The 11,029-nt window shown below is 40.2% G+C and overlaps 1 protein-coding gene across 1 annotated transcript; it reads left to right on the forward strand.

The window, feature by feature from the left end:
- Positions 1 to 1,083: 1,083 nt before the first annotated feature.
- cotl1 (coactosin-like F-actin binding protein 1) lies at positions 1,084 to 9,660 on the forward strand. The gene is made up of 5 exons (XM_004069826.5): positions 1,084 to 1,178; positions 2,338 to 2,854; positions 3,261 to 3,343; positions 7,602 to 7,759; positions 7,995 to 9,660. The coding sequence occupies exons 2-5, from the start codon at positions 2,778 to 2,780 to the stop codon at positions 8,103 to 8,105; spliced, it is 429 nt and encodes a 142-aa protein (XP_004069874.1). The 5' UTR covers positions 1,084 to 1,178; positions 2,338 to 2,777; the 3' UTR covers positions 8,106 to 9,660.
- Positions 9,661 to 11,029: the final 1,369 nt, after the last annotated feature.

Below are 11,029 nucleotides of genomic sequence, written 5' to 3' on the forward strand. Positions count from 1 at the left end.
CAATATCTACTTTTCCGACTCTATGGTTTCGATAAAATTAAACAAAAAATGAATAGCCTAATTTACTTTTTCCAACGATAATTGATAAGTCGAAAGCTGTTACAGTTTTCCTGAGTATTTTTTATGTGACAAGCTAAAATTAAAAGAACTTAAAACTATGTTTTTTACCTCTTCACTGCAAGATAACACATAGATTTAAGCACAGATAAATCACAATAAAAGTAAATATGATTTAAAATATGTTAAGGAAAAAAACATCGGTTAAATTTAGTAAAATAATTCAAATATATTTATTCCATAGCCGTATGAGTTTACATCGATTAAAAGAAAATTAAATCGAGTTGTCATTTGACAGTTTATTTTGAAGCGAAAAGATTTAACCGGAACTTGTTATTGACGTAAGCGAGTTGAGGGGTGACAGCCGGCAGGAGAGCCAATCACAATCAGCTTTTGGCAAGCACGTGAAGAATTGATTGGAGGTGACTTTCCTTACCTGTCAGAGATATTGAAAGTAAGTTGGACATTGTAAGATTGTGAAATAAAAACTGTTGAACATAAACATTTTTAAATGGTATCAACTATTTATTCAAATAAGGTATTTAGCCATCTTTTGGGGAATTTTATTTTTTGGAATATGTTAAGATTATTTTGAATAATTTATAAAAAACAATAATATTGTTATCTCTAAATCTGCTACTCTGTCTATATCAGAAGAAGCCTTCAAGAAGTTGCTTTAGGCTATTCTATATACTAATTTGCAACTTGAGCAACTATTTTCTAAAATCTCTTTTAGTTCTTTGTCGTTGACTTGAAAAAAAGAACAAGTATTTTTTGCTTAATAATAAAAACAACAATAATATGGCATATATGTAGTTTATCTGTAACTGTATAAAGTCTCATAAACATAACTTCCCTGCAAAGATGAAAGTCGGATGTCTTTTGTTCCTCACACATTCACAATTTTTACTGTACTTGATCGAAATGTTGAAACATAATCTAAGCACCAAATCAATATATCAAATAAGATTTGGAGGGGGAAATATTTTTTTTAATTATTTCTAATGACTGTAGCTTTCAGTATTTACAGGTGAGGAACACCTGTACGGCTGCTGTTCAACCAGCAGGTGGCAGGATGGTGCCACAACTGATCACCTGGCATAAGGATCTCTTATATCAGGGTATTTGTCTGATTCCACTTACTGCTGTGAAAGAGTTGCTCATCCTCTCAGCCACTTTATAGGTGGGCTTAAGGAAGGGGGTGACCTTTGACCTTCAGTCAGCCTAATAAATTATTGATTGACCATAAAGTTTCATTTTTTTGCCTTAAAACTACCGTCTCGCATTGATATCATTCGTTTTGGTGTACGTATTTGCATTCAAGAGCCGTCCAAGGTTTGTAGATGTTGTTGGAAACAATAAAAGCATAAAATAATAAACCAGTCCAGAGGACCCTGCAATAACTTCTGAATAATAATAATAAAAATAATAATGATAATAATAAAATGAAGAAAATCTCGTGATTTCAAAATAAATTACACAAAAGCATTAAAAATCAATTACAGAAATCACGCTGGGTTTTGTAAAATTGCAGCATTCACGCAACAAAAAACCGGAAACGTTAAAATGTCCTTTCAAAATTAAACTAACGATGGCGAGTCTTTCACGTTTTGGACTGGGCAAGGCAAATTTAAATCCTGAACACGTAAAATCATTAGTCCATTATTCTTGTTACGTGGAACAATTTAAATTAGGTTTTTGACAATGATGCGGAAGTAGTAAGATATTGTTTAAATGTATGTCACTAAATTCTAACCAACCAATCAAACTAACACACCTGCAAAACAACTAAATGATTTGCAATAATCATTGCCCAAAACTGTATTTGGCTATCTTAAATTATAAATCTACGAAAGAAGCTATATAAATTGGGGAAACTCTAATAGTAAAAGAATGTGTTGCTTTATGATATTGGCACATATCTAAAAGAGATCAAAGGGGTTTAACTTACCTCTTTAGTTTGTAGTTTACTAATAAAAGGTTCTTAAAGTAGGACTTTTCTTTTTTAAACTAATTTATTGAATTACATAAAAAAGACATAGGGTGTCTATAGCTTTTATGTTAATCTTTAGGTTATGCAATGCAATGATCTTGGGAAATACACCTAAAATCATATTACCTGTAAATATGTATAACTTTATTAAGACATTTTAAATACAATGAACTGTCAAATATCATGTGATGAAAGGCGGACTTCTTGTTTGACTAAAAGTGTACGTTAAGTAGCTTATTTTTCTGTAGCTCTCCGGAACTCACGCTGAAATCACTTTCCCCCCACAGACTTTGTTTTATTGTGAAAGCCTTTCCCGGAAGCAGTCTCTGCGCGCACGTGCAGTTTTTTTAGAGCGGCCCTTAGCGACGATCGTCGTCCAGGAGGAGGTGAACGCAGCGTCTGAGGAACTTCTTGACCTGATTGACTCACATCATCACCGCCCATAAAGTGGAGACATCCAGGAAATGAGTCGATCTTCCTCAGCCGGCACAGCTCTCTCCTCCCGATAACTCCGAGCCGTCCAGACGCTCCTCCACAGCGCTCCTGACCGGGTCCAGACGCTTGTATAACAGTTGGGACTTGTCGGATGTGTAGCGGTATCCTTGCAAATTAGCCTCCGTTTTTTTTGTTTTGTTTTACCGTCAAACGCAGCCCGGTTTGATCCGATTCCGCGCGGACCTCGACTCGAGTGACTGAATCCCGAATACCCCCCCAAAAAAACCCAAACATGGCAACCCAGATCGATAAGGAGGCTTGCAGGGAGGCTTACAACGATGTCAGGGACGATTCCACGGAGACCAACTGGTGAGTTGACGTCTGATTTAAATCAATCCAGCCCCCCTTAAAAGAAATCAATGTTTCTGACACTAAAACTAACATTTTCGATTTTGGCCGCCCACTGTTTCTTACGTCTGAATGAGTTTATTTTTCTCGACACCTAAATGCACTGTGTTGCCCTCGATGAGAAATGCCCCCCCTCCCCAGAAAGCCCGGATCCGCCGCAGTGGGGCCCGGCAGGGGCCGAGGTGTCGTCCCCGAACAGCCCAGAAATCAGGCCCTGCGGGGCAGAAGGAATTTCCTTTGTCCTGTTTTTAAGGGCTTTTATTGTGGTGACGCACAGAGCTGCAGCCTTGCAGCCTTTGGCATGGGCGTCTGAGGCATGCCTGCAGCCTGCAGCTGGTGTTTTAATGCCGCTGTGCTTCTTTTTCAGGGCCGCCTTTAAGTACGAGGGCTCCACCATAGTGCCTGCTGGACAAGGAACAGACTACGAGGACTTCAAGAAGCTGTGCACAGGTAAGGAGCTCCCATCTGCCTGATCTTCCTCTGGGCCTGACTGCTGCCTCCAAGCCACACAGCTTGTTTTGGATGCTCACTAATCTTTTAAGACCGCCGTGGCGGCTGCCTTACAACAGCGCTGTCACAGCAGTCATTGATTGCTTTCAGTTCTGCAACAAAGTCCAACCCGTCCGCTCGGCATTGATTGAGCTGCTCCTTTCCCATCACCCCTCAGAGGGTTCAAAAATCCTAAAAGCTCCCCTCTGGAGGTAAAAAGCATCTGCTCAGATGTTGGGTGTGGCAGGGTTTTTTTTCTTCACTCCTGCCTTTTTTTCTTCTTTCTTTTGCTTTCTCATTACTTCCTGTACTCGTCTACTGTTTGGTTCCTTGTACACACGCACACACCTCCTACTTTGGGCTTGTTTTCCTTATTAAGCATTGAATCTGTCTCTTTGCAAAAGAAAAACGAAGCGTGGGAGGAGCCAGCGGTACATCAGTGCGTCCGGGTTACAAGATCCTCTGCAGAAAAAAGGATCTTTTCTCCGTATCTCGATCCACTGAATGAACTAACGATCCTATGGGAGGGGAATAATCCAGCCTCTGGTGTGGACTCTAAGAAGTGACAGTGTCAGAAGAAGCAGAAGAGCTTTCATTTCCATGCCACAGTGCTTCTTTAAAAACATTCTTAATGCTCCAATTATGTATTTTTGCATTTATTTAGCCACAACGGATGTTTGTCTGATTGATTTCTGAATTTCTTTGGACCAGAACCGCTTTATTCCATGTGGACAGAAGCGGATTAGAAAGGCTCTGACTTGAATCGTGGATTGAGTTAAAAACATAAAGCAGCTCTGGAGGATGATGAAGATGACGGTCGCTTTAAAATCCGAGGATTCGCACCCCTGACATGACTTGGCGGCATCTGTCACAAGGTCCTAAAGCAAACCTCAGAGCAAACCTTCCGCCGGTTTAGCACCGATCCCTGGGCTCAAATCCAACGTGTTGGTTTTTCCAGCTTGCTTTCAGAGGAACTGAGCGTGAACTTCAGTCGCTTAGAACCTCTGCTCTGCAGAGAGGTTTGCTTAAACGGAGTCGTTCAAAGGCTTTGTGCTGCCTCATCATCGTTTCTAGACAGCTTCCACGCGGAAACGCGTCTGCAGAGTCAGCGTGGCTTTAAGGGGAAGATCAACCAGGAAGACTTTGGCAGGAGGAGGAAGTGTCGGGGCGTGGCGGGCCTCTGCTCAGGGGGGAGGGACTCACGTTGGTTCCTCTCTGGCATAGAGGTGACAGCGAGCGGCGGCGCAAAGGGCGGACCGACTATCAAACCGCTGTACCTTTAAGATTCCCTCCAATCTGGTGACCCGTGCGGTGAGACGTTTGACCAAAGCTGCTCTGATAAGACACAGTGGCTGCTTCTGTTTGTTTATCAGCAGCCCCAACGGGTTCATAAAAATAATGCAGGGTTTATTTTGAAGACAGCAGCTGAAGGTGATCTTTTTATCAACCGATCTGTAATTCTTTAAACTAAAAACATTTATTTGTTTATTTTCTTTTCATTTTTAACCTTTTTGTCCCGTAGCATTTTTCCAAACCCTCTATAATCTTTGCTATAACTTCATGTACGAATGAAAAACAAACAAACATGGTTCTCTTTAACAAATTGCAACATTATACATTTTTTAAATCAAGTTTTACTTTCAGTTTGACTAAATGAGTCCAGAAGGCCACATCATTCTGAGTGAACACCGTTTATTTTCTCCCTACACAAACTTAAAGACCCACTCTGATGAAAATGGTGGTTTTTGTGTTGTTTTTCTCATGATTGAAGACAAGTACAAAGAAAATTAAGCTCAAAAACACATTTATAAGTGTCTTTTATTCATATCTGGAGCAGACGCAAAAAATCCTCGTCTGAGCTGGAATCTGGCTCTAAACCGTACGGCTGGACACCTCCCGCATTGTTCACCACTTTGGTTGCGTTGCTGATGCTGGTTTGGGGACTGTAAGCTAGCGGGAGAGCGAGTAAACTGAGAGCTCTCACTTATAGGTGACTGGAACTCCGCCCACGACTCATTTCTGATGAACTCTGCAGAAACTATGTCCTAGAAAACGGCACAGATTTTTTATTTTAGCTAAAAATGACAAGTTTCTGATTAAAAGACAACTGTGAACGCTTTGAAAATGATTATTTCCCCCCGCAGCGACTTGTTTTATTCATCTCAAAGCTCCCCCCCCCCCCCCCCCCACCCAGAAGTTTGTGAATGAGGGAAAAGCTGCCAAATGCTGATTCCTTGGTTGCACAAAAACCCCTGAGTGTGCACAAAACCCACAAAAGCAGAACTTCCTCAAGAAAAGTTGCCTCGATTTCAAGATTCTCCTTTAGTCGTCCCTCCCACTGGATAAGTCAGGAGCTTCAGTTAGATTGCGTGAAGGACAGTCGCATGCTGCAGTCGCATGCGGTGGCATGCGACTGCAGCATGCGACTGTCCTTCACGCAACTCGGCAGAGCTTCAGCGCGCTTTGAATGAATTTGTGTGTGGATTTGTGTGCGCGAGAACATTTGATCTTTGCCCTGCAGCTGCTGTCGTTTCCTGCTGCACGAGGAAGAACATTAGACGGCGAACAAGGAAACCGCTCGCGCACATGCATCACCTCCACCGCGCTCAACACGGACACATTTGATTTTAAATGAAGATATTTCAACCTCAGACCCAAAAAAGTAAAAATTATTTCTTAAAAATATTTCAGGAGAAAACGCAAATTTACAGATTCAGAATATAAACGTGTTCATTTTAGCCTCCAAAACCAGTTTTTAAGGGTAATCTGATGGTCTTAATTAAAATGAGGCAGAAGAAGATGAGCTCAGACAACCAGGTTTCAATGACAAATAAGAAACGGAAACATTTCTATCACCTGAAAAAAGAAGAAATGGCCCTGTGGGCGGAGTCATGTGACCTGTGATGTCATCATCCCCATCCTTTCTGAAAATTGACAAGAATGAGCCGTTAAGAAAAGGAGAATGCTTGTCAACAAAAAGGCCTCTCCCACTCGCTAAGAATTTATTTCTATTATTTCTTTTATTTCATTTCCACTAAACAAAATTAAAACGTATTTTTTGTGACAATGTTCAAAGAAAGCGTGTCTACCCTTTTTACTAAAGTTTTAAAACCACTACTGACTTTTTTTTCCCCTTCTCTTAAATCAACAAAACAAAAATACACATGATGGTAACCATGTTTTGTTCATAAGAAATCCAACTGTCTAGATAAAAAAAATAAGTAGTTCTAAATTCAAGTGGGTGTGGACTGATTTGCTTCTGCAACAAAACCCTGGTGGTTATTTGGTGAACTGCACCTGGCTCTGTTTTTTTTATCTTATTTTTTTTTTTTTTAATTTAAAAATTAATCCTGTTCATAAAATAAAAATTATAGCAATGCCTAAAAGATCAGGTTCAGCCATTGGAGTGCAACTCACTCAACAGCAGAGAAGTTCTAGTTATAAATCAAGAAAATCACTCCAGCATACAGTTCCAGAGTTTTATTTTAGTTTTATATTTAAAATTAAGTTAATTTGTCATCTACCTTTTTTAAAGATGGGTTTCTGCTGAGAAATACTTCTAATTTTTGATTCAGCTTCTGGTTGTTTGAACCCAACCTTTAGGCCTGCGCAGACAGACAGACAGACGAAAACATCAGCAAGAACGTTTCGATTTCTCCTCAACCCCATGACTTTCTTTTCTTTCTCCTGTTTTGATTCTTGGACTCTACTGGACTGACAGGCGTGGTCACTGCTGGCTTGTGACACGACTGCAAAGCTCACCAAAGATTAACTCATCCAGTCTACTGACCTGAATACCTCCCGGCTGCGCAGACGCAGTCTCTCCCTCTCTTTGCAGTGCAGTGAGGAGCAGAACTCTGTTGTTGTTTGTGGGACAAACGCATTTTTGCTGTATTTTCACACAAAGACTCATTTAAAAACACAAAAAATGCGTTTCATGTTTTGTAGTAGTAATATTGATTTTTTTTTTTTTTTTTTTTTTTTTTTATCACGATGTGAATTTCCACATTTATTTTAAATTATAAATAGTATCTTTGCACAGCGATGACCTTTAGTTTTGATTTTATTTCTATTGTAACGACAATAAAAATAGATAATAAAAATGATTCTGATTTTTCATTACCTTTTAGCAGAACTCTTTTTGAAAATCTTTTTCTATGAAGTATGTTCACTTATTTTCTAAATGATCGTTTTCTTTTTCTTTCTTGTCCTTCTTCAGACGACTCCCGTCTGTTTGGCTTCGTCCGGTTTACAACAGGAGACGCCATGAGCAAGCGGGTCAAGTTCACCCTCATCACCTGGATCGGCGAGAACATCAGCGGGCTGCAGCGAGCCAAGATCAGCACCGACAAGACCATGATCAAAGACATTGTGCAGGTAAGTCAGTGATCACTACACTATGTGACGGCAGCAAAGGAAAACTTTCCTCCTGGAGATTCTTTTAGAAATCAAATTTTAAAAATGGCAGATAGGTTTTTTCTATTTTTACGGTAATTTGGAGTCAATCTGCTTTATTTGTCATAAAACCAAAATCTAAAAGATTGACGCTCTTCCTGGTTCCGGTTTTGTTTGGATATGAGATAACAGTCGTCTTCCTTCCTGGTTCCTGCAGACCTTCGCCAAGGAGTTCATGGTCAGCGACCTGCGGGAGCTGGATGAGGAGTACATCCGCACGGAGCTGAAGAAGGCGGGCGGCGCCAACTACGACGCTCAGGCCGAGTAGAGGAGCGGCACGGTCCAACACGTCACCTGGATCAGGGGAGGGTCAGGGCAGGTTGGACTAAAATGGGGCGGGGGGGGGGCTGTTACCGCCTGAGGAGAGGGTGAGAGGGGAAGGAAAAGAAACGAGTGACGACTAAAAAACAAAAACCTAGAATAATGAAGGTTAGAATCTTTGCTTGTAGGTTAGACGGATCAGAGCTGCTTGGAATGTGCTGCTGTCAGCGCCAATCTACTCCACAGTCCCTTTGTGCTTAAAATGTCGCACGCTGCACGTAGTCTTATCCTAATCATGAGAACGCAACTGAACTTTTTTTAAATTCTCTCTTGAAAACGAGATGAAAAGTCGTCCAGAGCTAAAAAACCAACAGTTTTTTGGCGTTCTTAACGGGTTTCCTTGATAGCAAAACATTTTTACAGATTCAATCTTGTTGTGTTGGAAGATTGGTTGTGTTAGTGTGTCACGCACTATCGAAAATGAGTTTTTTTGGGGGGGAAATGGTAAAGGGGACGTCATATATCTTTTTGTTCACTTGAAAAAACAAAAACTGGAAGCTCACAGTCTGCATGGATCCTGCTTGTTGAAGTTGTTTTAAAAAAACTGATGTGTGCAGAAAACTGTTACATGGATCCAATCTAGATGTTCTTTGTGTTTAAGTGTTGTTGCTCCGCTGGAATCTGTGTCCACTTTTCCGACGCTGTCGAAATCGCACTGACCGCCAGCACCAAAGCAGTTCTGCTCGCTTCTGACCGCCAAGGTCTCCCTCGTCTCCTTTCCCGACGCTCCGCCCTCTCGGTCGGCGAGCCGTCACATCACTTCCACCCTCGCCGCAGAACAGCAAACTGAAGTGGCCTTGGTGGCTGCAGCACTGTTTGTTCAACAATAATTGGAAGCAAACGAGGGTGGAAGCGTTTCATCTCACATGCGATGTCAGACTGAATCCCTCTGCTCGCCGTCGTGTTTGACGCCACAACATTCTAAGTCGTGACACACTGGACCTCCAGGAAGGAAAGCTCTCCATTCTCCCGCCGTTTCCCCTCATGGTTGATGAGAGCTGCATCTAAGCAGCATCACAAAACCTGACAGGAAACTGAGAATGGAGGCCTTTTCTTCTGGTGTCTCATCTCATGATTGACCACTTAAATACTGTAACCTACCGTGTTGGACTGCCTTAGTCTCCCGTGGAGAAAGGGGCATTATGGGAGACTGTGGACACTACACTGTGATGGGCTGTCCTCCTTCAAAAAGCACAGGGTGGTGGGTCCAGGCTTGTCATCCCAATCCAGGAGGAACCACTTCTCAGTTGTAGCATATCTAATTATTTAGTTTCAACCCCTCTTTCCCTCATTAAAGATTAGGATTTTTGTCTCTCCATTTTTCAATGTTCTTTTTGTTTGAGATCATTTTTTTTAAAATTCAAAACAACTGATCAATTGATGTTTTTAAAAGCATTGTGATGGACATCTGTGTAATAAAGTGTCAAAAGAAAAACAGAATGGGCAAAAAGAAAAAAATCAGTCATTTCAAAATAAAAATTGATGTTTTGTTTTTCCTAAAATGTCTTCTGTTTTGTCTGTGAAGCTGACGGTTTCTCCACCTACACACCTGATTTATAAAACAAATATTCTCTACATTTTCCTTCGTGGCTACAATCTGATGTCCATAAAGGTTCATTAATCCTATTTTTATCTTAATCTTATAATCTGACATTCCCCCCCCCCCCCCCCCCCTTTTTGTTGACTGACTTGTTATTGCGAGAGGTTCCAATGCGAAAATGATGAACAAACACTTTCTTTGGAAAGCTGCATGCAAAAAAGAAACGGGGCTTCTTGTCAAACCGGTCAACAGTGGTAACTTTAAACTCCTGTTGGCCTCTGAACATCTACGGGCTTTGTCCACCTGTTACCTGCTGTGAGTCACCAGAAGCACCTAAACCAACAACCACACCTTTGTTTTTTTGTTAAACCTCACTTTCCCTCTTCAGAGTTAATCTTCACAGAATTCAGAGGCAGAAAAAAAACGTAAACTAGTGCAACAAGCCTTGGTAAGATTTATCAAAAGAAGTTGTAATGTCCTGATATTTAAGACTAAATTTAAACGTTATCAGCTATAAACACTCATGTTTATGTGAATTACTCTCATAAGTGGAAATATTACGCTCTAAAATTAGTGTGTCTTGTTAAAAGATAATTTTATATATTTAAAGTAGGTATATTGATATACATACACACATGTATGTACATTTTACTCAAAAGTAATCACATTTGAGCTCTACAGCAGTCAAAATATGCTTATTTGTTGTCCAATAAAAATAGAATTACAAACTTCACAATACATTTGTCAAAATTATATGTGATTATATATATATAAAAAAACTATTCTGATATTACTTAAAATTACATGTCTCTGCAAAATAAGTAAGAGATAATGCCGGACGAAGTAGAAACTACCGCTCACGTTGGATGGCTCTTGTTACACAATCAGAATCGAGTATTAACCGGGACCACCGTGGTGAATAAACATCCAGAGCGTCGGACGATTCAGGCTTCCTTTGCGTTTGTTCATTTCTGATAATGCACACTTTATCGAGCGCTATCCCTTACTTATTTTCTTAAAACGAGTTACTTCATGTCACTGCAATGTAACTAGTGTGTCAGTTTTATCACCTGCAAAAAGATATTTAAACTAGAAACTAGACAAAAATATTTAGTAATATTTGGGGTTTTTTGCATTAGAGGTTGCTTCACTGACGCCTTTTTATTTTATTCATCTTTATTTTCATTGTATTTTTGATTAGTAACTGTTATAAACTTGAGCTAGCATTTGTTCTTTTAAGTTTTTTAAATGTTTCCCAAAATCAATTTAGAAATTTCATTTTATTAAAAAACTCTAACAAGAAAACATCTCCGAGAAAGCTCATGAGGACA

Source organism: Oryzias latipes, chromosome 6 (assembly GCF_053564925.1).
Source record: "Oryzias latipes strain Hd-rR chromosome 6, Olatipes_Hd-rR_3.1".
Classification (NCBI taxonomy): Eukaryota; Metazoa; Chordata; class Actinopteri; order Beloniformes; family Adrianichthyidae; genus Oryzias; species Oryzias latipes.

What these genes read in the sequence shown, in the direction of transcription:
- cotl1 (XM_004069826.5), top strand. Translation starts at nt 2,778, where the DNA reads ATGGCAACCCAGATCGATAAGGAGGCTTGCAGGGAGGCTTACAACGAT. An exon ending in GATTCCACGGAGACCAACTG is followed by an intron (nt 2,855 to 3,260) that starts GTGAGTTGACGT and finishes CTTCTTTTTCAG; the next exon opens with GGCCGCCTTTAAGTACGAGG. An exon ending in TGATCAAAGACATTGTGCAG is followed by an intron (nt 7,760 to 7,994) that starts GTAAGTCAGTGA and finishes TGGTTCCTGCAG; the next exon opens with ACCTTCGCCAAGGAGTTCAT.